Here is a 13,322-nt window from a genome sequence, read left to right as displayed (position 1 = left end):
GTATAAAACTTTTGACTCACTAAGATAGGATAATAAAGTACTTTCAGTTTGCCAATTACATGTAGACTAAACATTGTGAATGTAATTCTTACTTGATATTTGTTCTTATTGTATATAGTTTTACTATGTTAGAGTTAAAACCTTTCCTTTTTAATTAGACAAAAAGGGGTAAATGTTGTGGGATATTTGTACACTGTGTGAAAATGTATTGCTATGACTGGTGTAATAAAAAGCTAAATGGCCAATAGCTAGGCAGGAGGTATAGGTGGGACTTCTGGGAACAGAGAGGACTCTGGGAAAAAGGGCAGAGTAGCCAGTCAGATGGAGAAGAAACAGAAGGTGCAAAATCAAAGAGAGGTAACACCATGTGACAGAGCACAGATTATAAATGGGTTAATTTAAGTTATAAGAGCTAGTTAGGAACAAGCCTAAGCTAAAGGCCAAGCTTTCACAGTTACTAAGAAGTCTCCGTGTTGTTACTTGGGGCTGGTGGTGGGAAAAAAAGTCCGTCTACAGTCATGTGTGTGTGTGTGTCAGGGTCTGAGATCGGCCACATGGATGACCCTAGTGGAGAAAAGCCATCAACCTGCAGTCAGAAAGGATGGCTGGACATTCATTTCTCCTGACCATACACAACTTTAAAAAGGAGGAAGGAAAGAAATTAATTAGTTATGTTTATAGATCCAGCTCTTTACCCCAGTTCTCAACCTCTCTTAACCTGTCGGCTCCCTGGTCACCAGGATCCAGCTTCCCACAAGCCACCATGGCCAGAAGGACAGGGCAGTGGAAGTCCCTTTAGGCTAGGAATGGCCTCCCACAGTCCCACTTCCATCATTGTCCAGTGCACCTTGCCTGCCTGACTTCGCTCTGAGCAGCCAGGAGTCAGGGTGTCACAACCCAAATGCCTGCAGACCATGGGCAGTGAGGCAATGAAAGGAAGTGAGTCCGTGCAGGACCGCAGGGAATTGTGGGGGCTGAGGCGCAGCATCACACAGTCATGCTGGCTGTTGCCAGGCCCAGAGAGTAAACCCACTACTGTTGTGGGCTTTACTTTTAAGGTGAAGACAGAAATGTCTGAGTTTTAATGCCACCAATGACTCTAAAACAAAGAAGACTTGGCCTGGTACTCACACCTGTAATACTAGGGAGGCTGAGAGAGGCGGATAATCACCATGGGTTCAAGGCCAACCTGGGCTACGTAAGAGTTCTAGGGCAGCCTGATCTACAAAGTGAGACCCTGTCAAAAAACAATAAAATCGGTATGCTTCACTCCCCATATGCTCTGGGGTCCCTTCAGATCCTTTGCATCTGAGGAAACCCAGCCTAACAGATCTGTAGGTTGTTCAGGCTCAGCCTGCCCAACCCCCTCAGAACCTGAAGCTGCACACTGGTGTTCAGTCCCTACCTAGTCCAGGGACCCCCAAGAGGAGCGGCACCCAGCACTCACCACATATGACGGGAGTCAGGACAGCCATGCCTTTAAACTGATGTTTAGAAATGGTTCTGCTTAAGATGAGGCCTCCGAAACTGGGGAAAGAATGGAGCTGACGTTAGAGTGGCCCGGCCAACTACCCACAGGCCACCTTCCTGGGCTTGGTCAACATCATCCCTTCCCTACACAGAACGTTTGCTGCAACCCAGCCGTCTCCTCATATCATGTCTCCATCTTTATTCCAAGCCTCAGCTGTTCCAGAAGGCCCTTTGGATGATGGCAACCCACTATGAAATAATGGCCTTCCCAAGGCCACGAGCAGCACGGGTCCTCCTGGCTCGGCTCCGCCATGGGATGAGACACCAAGCCCCCTGACAAAGACCTTGCTTCCACCAGAAGCTGGAGTTTACGAAATGCCTTTCTACCTCTCAGACTTTGTAGAGCCTTAGAGAAAGTAGGTCAGTATTTGTCAGTAGCCTTGGAATACTGTAGGGGTAAAGTGTTGTAGAATATTATTTTAAGATGTATTATATTAGTTTATGCTGTGGAATATTTGTTTAATGATGCAAAGATGTGTTGCATTCTTTTATGTTGCATTTGTTTAACTCTGTGAAGCTGTGTTACTTGCCTGCCTAGAATACCTGATTGGTCTAACAAAGAGCTGAATGGCCAATAGCAAGGCAGGAGAGGGATAGGCGGGGCTTCCAGGCAGAGAGAATAAATAGAAGAAGAGGGAGGAGTGAGAAAAGGAGGAGAGGAGGATGCCGGGGCCAGCCACGCAGCCACGCAGCCATGCAGCCATGCAGCCACGCAGCCAGGAACGTAGTAAGAGGTAAAGAAAGATCTACAAAATAGAGAAAGGCAGAAGCCCAGAAACAAAAGGTACATGGGAAAATTTAAGCTAAGAAAAGGCTGGGCATTCATAAGTAAGACTAAGTCTCTGTGTATTTATTTGGGAGCTGGATTGTGGGCCCCCAAAACCAAAGAGCTAAAACAAACAAACAAGCAAACCCCAGAGTTAAGGTAACTGAACCATAGCCTCTTTGCCCTGAGATATGTATTAGAACATGACAGAATGGACCACAGCAGTCCCTGTCAACGTTTCCTACCAGAAAACATGGCGGGACCAACCCCACAGCTCTGGGTCCCACCAACAGCTAGGCGGGGTAGTGACCATGGGTGGGAACTGTTTCCCTGCAGCCAGGATGACCGACCCTGAAGCCTTTTGTGCTGGAGACTTTTGTCATCTTGACACAAACCTAGAGATATCTGGGAAGAAGGAATCTTCATTGAGGAGATGCCTCCATCAGACTGGCCGTAGGCAAGTCCGTGGTGTATTTTCTTGATTGATGACTGATGCAGGAGAGCCCAGCCCACTGTGGGCGGTGCCACCCCTGGGCAGGTTACCCTGGGGTGTATAAGAGAGCAATATGAAGCTGGGAGGTGGTGGCACACACCTTTAATCCCAGCACTCAGGAGGCAGAGGCAGGCGGATCTCTGTGAGTTCGAGGCCAGCCTAGTCTACAGAGTTCCAGGACAGCCAGGACTACACAGTGAAAGCCTGTCTCAAAAAACAAACAGGACAGGACAGGAAAGGAAAGGAAAGGACAGGACAGGAAAGGAAGGGAAAGAGGGGAGGGAGGGAAGGAGGGAGGGAGGGGGGAGGGAGGGAGGGGGGAGGGAGGGAGGGTAAGCAATGTGAGCAAGCCATGGGGAGCAAGCCAGTGAACAGCACTTCTCCACGGCCTCTACCTCAGTTTTTGCCTTTCGATTCCTGCTTTGTGGTCCTGCCTCGACTCCTCTTAGCACCGTAGGCTATACGCTGAAATAAACCCTCCCCTCCCAAGCTGCTTTGGTCATGGTGTCTTATCACAGCGATGGTGACCCTCAGACACCTGCACAGGAGTCTCAATACAGCCGGTGTTCCACAGCCCCAGGACAGGGCACGGAGCTGGGCTATGCAGCTCTCCACGCTCTGCCCAGCCTCGGCTCTCCCGGCAGCCGCCGGCTCTCCTGTGTGGCTTTAAGTGGCTTCAGGAGAGTGGGTGGGGCCTAAGTGAGGATTCACAGAGTGCAGTGTGTGAGGCTCACTCACACTGGGACTTAGCACAGCTTCTGTGGCGGGGCCACACCAGACCTGGCCCCAGGGCACCCGGGCCACCCTCACTTTGAGTGCTCCAGGGCTCTTGGGAGGGAGGAAGTTGTTGAGTAACCTGACCGGGTTAAGAAACACCTGTAGACTGGTGAGGCACACCTCTGGCTGTGCCACCTGGGGATGTGGCCCTGGGGCTACACCCTGCCCTGACCTTGCCTCATGGTCACCATGGCGTGGACGGCTTTCCACACACAGAGACTTATCCCCGTGCCCTGCCCAGCAGCACAGGGCTGACCAACCATGTACTGAACCCTCTAAACCACACTGTCCTGCGTTTCTGTCAGTCTCAAAAACAGCAACCGAAGGGAAAAGTAGCACCAGAGGTGTGAAGTCACCGATATCACCATGGTCCTGAGCTCTTTGGAACTGACGTGAGGAAGAAGTCGGGGAAATGTGGAGAAGTGGGCTAGGGAAGCCTAGAATGTTCTAAGTGGAATTAGTGGAAGATCAGAGTGGCCACGGGAATTTGGACAGTAAAGAACCGGCTCCTGTGAGGCTTTGGACAGGAATGAGGGCTATTGGGAACTGAGTAAGGAGCCATTCATGAATGGCAAAGAATTTTCCAACAATATTCCAGTATGGACAAGGGTGACTCATAACGCACACTCCTAGTCGGGAAGCCACGGGCCATCAATGGCTGTCGGGGACAGGAAGTCAGTTTCCTTCCAGGCTGGGGTCCCTGGTAGGCTGCCCATGCTACAGTGGACATCCGTACACCCACCTGAGTGTAGGCCACAGTAACTGGACTCAGTAGGTTATATAGAGATGGATATCTCTGTCTGTCTGTCTGTCTGTCTATCCATCCGTCCATCCATCCATCTATGGAGGACATGAAGTTGGGACAGGGATGGAGGAAAACCCTAGAGGAATTGGAGGTGGAAGACTGAGGGGTGAATTTGATCAAAATAAAATGTACTCATGTACGAAGTGGGAAATGGAATTTTGCTTATTTTGTGTATGCCCTGAAAGCGGTGGGGCTGGATATAAATAACTTATTCGGTGGCGATGCTAAGGCATCGCAGCACTCAGGCTGTGGTACAATAATTCTGGCTGCTTTCAGCTGGATTTACAGTACAGATGGGTGCAGAAAGCAGATCAGAAGGATCTGGGGGAAATGGGCAACCCCAGGAAAGTTGCAGACAGAGGATGTGGCTGGGGATGAGTGAGTCAGGAGAAGCCAGACACTCTGAACGGGGACAACGGAAAATGCCTGAGGGCACCTCAGGAATTGACCAGACCCTACCCGTCCCAGGCTCCAAGATGTTAAATTATAAATTCACTTGAATGGCAGTCCCTTGAGAAGACCTGGGGGGCTCCCTTGTTTATGCAGCCGGGGGAGTGTCTTTGTGAACCACCTCGGTGCCCAGAGGCTGCTGTACACAAAAGAATACGGCTTGAGCCAGTGGCAGACCTTGGTGCTGAGCACATGGTACTGGTTTGCAAGCATGTAGAAGGCAAGCGTAGGAAGCTCTGTGGGCAGGGGACAGAAAGGCCACAGAGGCTGGACTTCCCAAGTCTACTGGGGCGGGTGTCGTGACACCGTGTCCCAGATGACAGACAGGCGGCCTCAGACTTAACGTTTGCCTTGCCATGTCTTTCTTACTTTGGCTCCTCACCGCCTTTTGCAATGGAAATGTTTTCTCTGAGCCACTGTGTGTTGGGAGCACACAACTTGCCTTTGGCCTTGCAGTCTGGAGTCTCAGAAGCGACCTTGAGCTTAGATTGCTGCATCACGTGGGAATTGCTAGCACTATGGGGATGCTTGGAGTTAAACTGCACAAATTCTGCGTTGTAAGACAGAGGTGAGCCTTTGGGAGTGACAGTGGGAAGTTATGGTTTGAAATGATCTGTCTGTCTGTAAACTTGACAAGATTGTCAGGGCTATTTTTTTAAGGTCTCACTATGTAGCCCTGGCCAGCCTTGAACTCCTTATGCAGACCAGGCTTGGCATCAGACTCACAGAGACCCACCTGCCTGTGCCTCCAGAGTGTGTGGTACCTTGCCTGGCCTGTGATGGTTAACCTCGACTGTTGGCTTGACCAGATTAGCATCACCAAGTGATCAGTATTGCATGTGTCTATCAGGGCATTTCAGAGATATTTGATTATGACGGATCATCGGGGCTCTGGCTTGATGGATGGATCAATCCCTTGGTGGATTAATAATCTGGCATTGTGAGGAGGTGGTAAAAGGCAGGAGGGGGGGGCCTAGCTAGAAGGAGGTCGTCACTAGGGAAGTGACTCCCTGGAGGTTGCATCTTGGCCTGGCCTCTTCCTGTATCCTGGTCATCTCTGAAGTGAACAGCACTTCTCTGGGATATGCTCCTGGGGCCACAAGAGCACATGGCCAGATGATCACAGATCGAACCCTCTGAAATAGTGAGAAAAATAAACCTTCCCTCCCTGAAGTTGCTTCCGTCAGGCGTTTCTGTCACAGAGTGGAGGGGTCATTGTTCCACGCTGCTCACCTGCTGATGACCATAGCCAGGATGATGGGGAACCACCCATACTTCAGGATCTTCATGATGGGCGGGTTCTGCTTGGCAATGAAGATCCACAGAGGGGTGAGAGCCATGAAGCCGACACAGACCAGTGGCGTCAGATACCACGTTTCTGAGGGAAAGCAGACATACATAGCTCATATGGCCAAGGATGGCAGATGGGCGCTGGTTGGGGTGTGGCATTTGGCAATCAAGAGGTTAAGTGTGGAACCAAGGCACTTGCCATTTAGAGGGCCATCCTACCACAGCCAGAGAGCAGCTGTGAAGCAGCTGGAGAGGCTCCTCTCTCTCTTGCCACACCCCCTCACTTCTCTCGTGTCCTGGCAATGGTCAAGAACCTTGATCAGGCTTCCCTACCCGATGCTACAATACCCAGCTCGAGGCCAGAGACTGAGCAGGTGGCAGCCTTGCACGTGTATGGCAGTTCTCCATCGTCCTGCTCGGAGGTACCAAAGAAGCCCAGAGGAGCCAAGAGGCAGCTACCGGATACATAACCACAGGGGCAGAGTTGGGAGGAAGCTTTCTCCTGGCTGAGACAGTCCATACTATTGTGGAGCATGGATCAGGCTGCCCTGGTTGCTGCTCGTGTCCCAGAGTCACCTCCAGCTAGGAGGTCAGGGCGCCGCTCACCCAGGGCCGAGGCCCCAAAGCACTACTCATTTCTGTTCTGCTTCTACTCTCCAGCCTCCTCTGACTCCACCTGCCACATGTGCACAGAACATCGACTTGCTCTAGCATCATCTTTTCATCCTGTTCCTACCCTCCTGAGCAGCCCCTAATGCTAGGTGGCCATGCACAATCTGTGTCCCACTCTCCTTGTCTGGGTGGTGTCGTTGGGAACACCCCCTCCTCGTTCTCCACAGCACACAACTGTGGTCCCTTCGTCTGCCCCAGGTGTCCCAGGCTAGCTATAAACAGAGTGCTTCACGGTAAATACGGTCAGCTTCTGTACCATCCCCAGAGCCTGAAGGAAGGCAGGACACTAAGACTCAGGAAGGAACAAGACACTTGGGAGGGCGCTCCAGATCTCCATAACTTCTGACAGGAGCCATCCAGCTCCCGCCATCCAGCTCCGCCATGCATCTTCCTGACTGCTCCTGGCCGCTGTGGGCTAACTCACTCCCCAGTCAGTGAAGACCTGTCTCCTAGGGTCAGGCCCACTGCTTTCCTGAGCATAGGCAGGGAGGAGAGGGGAGGGGGGGGATGTGGCGCTCTGATTTGCTTTGCAAATCAAATGCAAATAACTAACTCCTATGCAAATCTTGTTTTAAACTCAGCCTGGCCTCAAGTACAACTAGGTCATCTTATCTGATTCCGAGGCTCCTCACTGTCTCCTAACAGGACAGGACTCAGTCCAGACTGGCCAGAGAGTATAGTGGAGGCCACACTGAGTAGTCTGCATCCACCAGTTATTTCTCAAACCTCCGAATGAATCCTTCTTCCCACCGGGCACTGAGCTGTGCCAGACATTGCCTCCAACAACGGTCAGCACCAGGTCACCCTTCTCCACCGGCCCCAGCCTGAAGGGCAGACACGCCCGCCGCTGGAGCAGCCTTGGAAACTGACAGCCCCACATCTGCGGCCCTGAGCTTCTCAGCTCCCTCCACACTCAGTGTCTCCAGCCATCCCGGATTTGCTGAGTGACTTCAGGTGCCCCCCACTCCCCCACCTCCCTGTCCCCATCTGCAGGCTTGGGCTCCACAGCACCCTGGCTCCTTTCTTTGAGGATGACACTCCGGCTCCCGCTCAGGCTGGGGTGACCTGGGTAGGCCCCCTCCTCTCCTCGGGCGCCTTCCCTACCTCTGTGCCTGTAGAAGAAGCTGCTTATCAGGGCCAGGATGGACAGCGTGATGAGGTCTCCCAGGCTGGCTGCAATGGGCGTGGCGATGTTATCAGGATTGACCCCGAACTTCCGAGCACCAATCACTATGCAGATCATTAGAATTCCTGCAGCGGGAGGGGAGGGGAGGCCCAGGGAGCCGCTGGTGGTGAGCTGGCTTGGAGGCCCCTTGAGAGGTCAAGCAGGTGGTCAGAAACTCAATAAATACTTGGAGCTATCGACGACGAAGTCTGGATGCTCAGCAGGCTGCCCACCTCCCTGAGTTTCTGTCACTGGCTGGGACCGGTGAGGGTGGCCAGGGGTGGCCTGGAAACCCCGAAGACACACCTGGCCTCTCACCCCACCTGGAACTAGAGTGACACGACTCAGTACTCAGCCTCTGCTGCATGGGGGGCTACTCCAAGGATGCTGTGAGCATCGGGAGCCTCAGGGGCAGGGGCATCTAATCTCCACTACCTGCTGGGTCCTCTGAGCAACCGATACGTGAGACATTTATTAAGTCCAAGCACCAATGGATGATGGGGAGGGAGGGCAGACGGATACGCAGTGAAGGGCTCAGCCCAGATATCAGAGATATCCTGGGGGTCCCTTATCTCAGCGGCTCAGCTATGCTGTCCCTGGGCACTGGGGCGGAACACGTGACTCTAATGAACACATGTAGATAGTGATGGGCTTCATGGCTTGTCTGGGAGATGAGAGACCCATTTCCAGGGTCTCAGTCCCTCTGAGGGCACCTACCCTATAATCCTGCAAGCTCCATTATTCCTAGCTGGGCCTTAGCCTTCTTCAGCAGGAACCCCCTGGGTCTTCAAAACATTCTGTATCTTGGCTGTTAGAATGTAATACTGCTTAGAATCCTGTGGCCCTAAAAATAATTACAGCAAGGCCCTGCGCTCGGTTCCTAGCACCACAAAATGAATGAAATTAAAAATAAAAACCGACTACATTCACTCTCAAGGCTATGCTAATGCCGTCACCACCTGCCACACTGTGCCCTGTGTGTGACCAAACCAGAGGCCTGTACCTTCTCTCTAAGCTCCAGCTCCACGTGGACCTGAATTACAGCTGAGCCAATGCTCGGTGCTGGCCCCACTGAAGCCCCATAAAGGACACCACTGGTTTGGGAACGCTTCTTAAAAAACCATCAACGGAAGAATGGATGAAAAAAATGTGGTACATATACACAATGGAGTACTACTCAGCAGAGAAAAACAATGAAAGCATGAAATTTGCAGGCAAATGGATGGAACTAGAAAAAATCATCCTGAGTGAGGTAACCCAAACCCAGAAAGACAGTCATGGTATGTACTCACTCATAGGTGGATTCTAGATATAAAATAAAGAACAATCAGACCACAACCCATAGAACCATAGAGGCTATATATATATATATATATATAGCATGGAGGTCCCTAGGACGACTGTGGCTTATAATAAATTTCAGTTTTACTCAATTATTGAAAAAAAAATAGCCAAATGAATGGGAACACATGAACTATGAACCAAAGGCTGAGGGGCCCCAGCTGGATCAGGCCCTCTGAATAGGTGAGACAGTTGATTGGCTTGATCAGTTTGGGAGGCAATAGGCAGTGGGACCAAGTCCTGTGCTCATTGCATGAGTTGGCTGTTTGAAACCTGGGGCTTATGCAGGGACACTTGGCTCAGTCTGGGAGGAGGGGACTGGACCTGTCTGGACTGAGTCTACCAGGTTGATCACAGTCCTCGGGGAGGACTTGTCCTGGAGGAGGTGGGAATGGGGGGGTAGGCTGGGGGTAAGGGGAGGGGGTGGAAGGGGGGAGAATAGGGGAACCCATGGCTGATATGTAGAACTGAATGGTATTGTAAAATTATATATATATAATATATATATAAAACAAAAACCATCATGCACGCCTGGAATCCCAGGAAGCCGAGGCAGGAGGCTTGCTACAATTGTGGGCCAATCTGCACATGGCTCTGCACCCACTCTTGACATGCAGAGGCCAATAAGCTAGATGAAGAAAGCTGCCATCCATGCTCAGGTATCTGACCTCTGCAAGGAGTGATAAACTGAGGTCTGTCAAGGCCGAGGGAAGGGACGACAGAGCTCTCTCAAGCACGCACACACACACACACAGGCTCTCTCTCTCTCTCTCTCTCTCTCTCTCTCTCTCTTTCTCTCTCTCTCTCTCTCTCTCACACACACACACACACACACACACACACACACATGCACATATCCATCCATATACTCACACACACATGCACACATTACACACGCAAGCACACCTTGGACAACAGAGCTGCCTCAGGCATGCACATGCTCGCTCTCTCTCTCTCTCTCCCTCTCTCTCTCTCTCTCTCTCTCCACACATACACACACACACACACACACACACACACACCTTTGAGAGGACACAGGGCAGACTGAGGACCTAGCAAGGTCTTCCCACCCACTTCCAAGACCCCTGAAGTTCGACACTAACAACGCCCAGCCTCAGGGATCATTTCTCTGGGAACCTGAACACAACAGCAGAGACGCAGGCCCGGGGCTGCCTGGGGCTGCCTGGGGCTGCCTGGGCCTGCATGGGCCTGCATGGGGCTGCCTGGGGCTGCATGGGGCTGCATGGGCCTGCCTGGGGCTGCCTGGGCCTGCCTGGGGCTGCCTGGGGCATGGCTCACCTAGGGCCAAGGCCGCGAGGAAGGCAGTGATGACGCTGCTCGTGCACAGCACTGCCACCTTGGTCCAATCCAACTCCTCTCGGGATATCACGCCCAGCAGCAGGGAGGCCAGCGCAGCCAGGAGCCCCACGATGGTGGCCTGCACCTGCCAAGACAGAAATCAGACCCATGAGAAGGTTCCCTGGCCACTGCCACCCTCCCTGTCCTTCTGACTCCTGGTCACCTCAAGGATCGAACAAGGCCCTCATCACTACCTCACACCCTTCACCCTGGACCATACTGGTAGCTCTCCTCAGCACTTCCCTCCAAGGTGACTCCATGGAGAGCCGCCCTGTCTACCTCTGTCCCATGGGAGATACCACCTGCAAGTGGGGAACAGGGTCTTAGAGGGACGCCTGCCTCTGGCTCAGAGCTCCAGGCTGGCCCAGGTGTGTACTCTACACCCAGATAGTAGCCACTTACTGGCCTCCCAGACCCACAGCATTATCACACATGCCTGCCTCACGCCCCAACTGTCCTGTCCCCAGCTCACATCATCATTACAGCTACTTCTCTGCCTCTGGAGCACGAGGCTCTGGGCCACTAAAGTCCCTCAGCACCTAGAGCCCAGGTCTGAGGCAGCATCAGGACCCCGAGTTCAGAATGTCTGTGTGGAATGGTGCCCATTACCAAAGGGTGGAGGAACACAGGCGGAGCCCTGTGATGTCTGTGGACAAGAAAAGCAGGTGAGCACACGTGTGTGCACCTGTCGGAGGGGAGTTCTTGGGGATCGCTCTTCAGGAGCTGTCCACTGCAGTTTCACTATTTTTGTGAGAGGGGTCGGGGTCACATGCGGAGGTGAGAGGGCCACTGGCTGGAGTCAGTTCTCTCCCTCCACATGTGGGTATCTGGGATCAAACTCAGATCCTCAGGCTTGGCTGCAGGAACCTGCACGTGCTGAGCCATCTCACAGGCCCCTATTTGAGTTTTTCATCTACTTATGTATGTATGTACTTATTCATTGATCTATCTGTCTATTTATAATATTTTGTGTGTGGCCGGTGAGGGGCACACATGTGTATGTGGAGGTCAGAGGATAACTTGTAGAGTTGGTTCTTTCCTTCACCATGTGGGTCCCAGGGATTGAACTCGGGTCATCGGCTTGGCAGCAAGTGCTCTTACCAGCTGAGCCATCTCGTGGCCCCCACCCCTCATTCTTTGAGACATGGACCTGGGGCTGTTTTCACGTGAGGCTGGCTGGCCAGCAAGCCCTAGAGATCTTCTTGTCTCTGCCTCCTCAGTGCTGGACTTCATGATCACAGCACCACACCCAGCTTTTTACGTCAGTTCTGGAGATCAAACTCAGGTCTGAAGCTTGTGCAACATGTATAACAACAAGAATCCCAAGTTAATCAACGTCATCCCAGCCAGAGTCCCCATAACCAATGTGATCCCAGCCAGAGTCCCCATAACCAATGTGATCCCGGCCAGAGCCCCACAAGATTTCTCATGGTGCCTGATGACTCACTCAAAAAGCCCAGAGATGAGTAACCACATGTGCAGAGCCAAGACACTTTAGTGGAAGGAGGTCCGGGGGAATTCCTAGCATATATCAGATACACTGTACAATATGAATCAAGATGCGCATAAAGCTGGAGAGATAAAGGCAGGGCAGCACTTCCAGAAAGAGACACTCAGACCATAGGCCAGAAGGGAGCCAGACAGTGAGCACAGGACACCGCTCTATAAAACGAGGCTAGCAAAGAGGGGATGAAGAGGGGATATCCTGGATGCATGACTTCAGAGAGTGGATATTAAATACCCAGGGCAAGGGAAACCGAGTGACTATAACCAGGAGAAAGGTGGAACACACCCCCCCCACACACACCCTTAAACACTAAACGCCAAGGTGTGACTTAAAGGGATATGTGACAGTCTGTTAAGAGTTTTGCAGTCTGCCATGGTTTGTGCATGTCTGTTCCCACATGAACCATGGCAGGAGGAACAAGACATCAAGAGAGACCTAGCAAATACCAAACGAATGTTTAAAGAGATCTCGGACCAGCAAAGGCCTTCTTTTAAAAATGCAACATAAAGCCAATAAAGAAAAGCACAAAGCTGGACATGGTAACACATGCCTACAGTACCTGCTACTCTAGAGGCTGAGGCGAGGTCACAGACCAAGGCCTGCCTGGGCCACAGAGTGAGTTCAAAGCCAGCCTGGGCAAAACATAAAGCAAATAAATAAAAGCAGGGATACGGCCAGGTCGTAGAGCACTCACCTAGATGCATGTGGTTCAATTGTACTGAAAAAAAAGCACCTATATATAGTATATTATATATAAAATTTATATGATTCCTATATGATAAATGATACCATGGAGTCATGGAGAACATAATTGACTCCCCTAGTTTTCAGGACGATTCTAAGTAGAATATGATAGGAAGCATGTCACTGGATGCTGGAGTTCCTCAGTGTCTGGCACTAAGCATACGGCCCAAATACTCACATACGGTTAGTGAATGCCTGTTCTTTATCCTTCAGGCCTTGTGCTGTTACTTTGAATTCAGAACGTCCTCAGAGGCTTGTGCAATGAGTATAACAACAAGAATCCCAAGTTAACCAACACCATCCCAACCAGAGTGCCCATAACCAACGTCTGGTCTTCAGCTATAAGACGGTGTGTGGATCATTGAGAGGCAGTTTCTTGGGAGATCTTAGGTCACTAGAAGAGTACTCTCATTCTAATTTACT

The 13,322-nt window shown here is 51.6% G+C and overlaps 1 protein-coding gene across 2 annotated transcripts in view; it reads right to left on the bottom strand.

Annotated features, from left to right (window-relative positions):
* The window catches only part of Slc41a3 (solute carrier family 41 member 3), a 55,603-nt gene that overhangs the window by 6,852 nt on the left and 35,429 nt on the right, over nucleotides 1-13,322 (bottom strand). For both annotated transcript variants that reach the window (XM_028854610.2, XM_028854617.2), the window contains 4 exons: nucleotides 10,589-10,733; nucleotides 7,888-8,034; nucleotides 6,055-6,199; nucleotides 1,448-1,527 (listed from right to left, as the gene is read on the bottom strand). In XM_028854610.2, the coding sequence (XP_028710443.1) occupies nucleotides 1,448-1,527; nucleotides 6,055-6,199; nucleotides 7,888-8,034; nucleotides 10,589-10,733 (517 nt within the window). The remainder of the gene's footprint in view (nucleotides 1-1,447; nucleotides 1,528-6,054; nucleotides 6,200-7,887; nucleotides 8,035-10,588; nucleotides 10,734-13,322) is intronic.

This window comes from Peromyscus leucopus, chromosome 3 (assembly GCF_004664715.2).
Source record: "Peromyscus leucopus breed LL Stock chromosome 3, UCI_PerLeu_2.1, whole genome shotgun sequence".
Taxonomy (NCBI): domain Eukaryota; kingdom Metazoa; phylum Chordata; class Mammalia; order Rodentia; family Cricetidae; genus Peromyscus; species Peromyscus leucopus.
The sequence above is the reverse complement of the archived record's forward strand: the minus strand, read 5'-3'. Positions and strand labels throughout refer to the sequence as shown.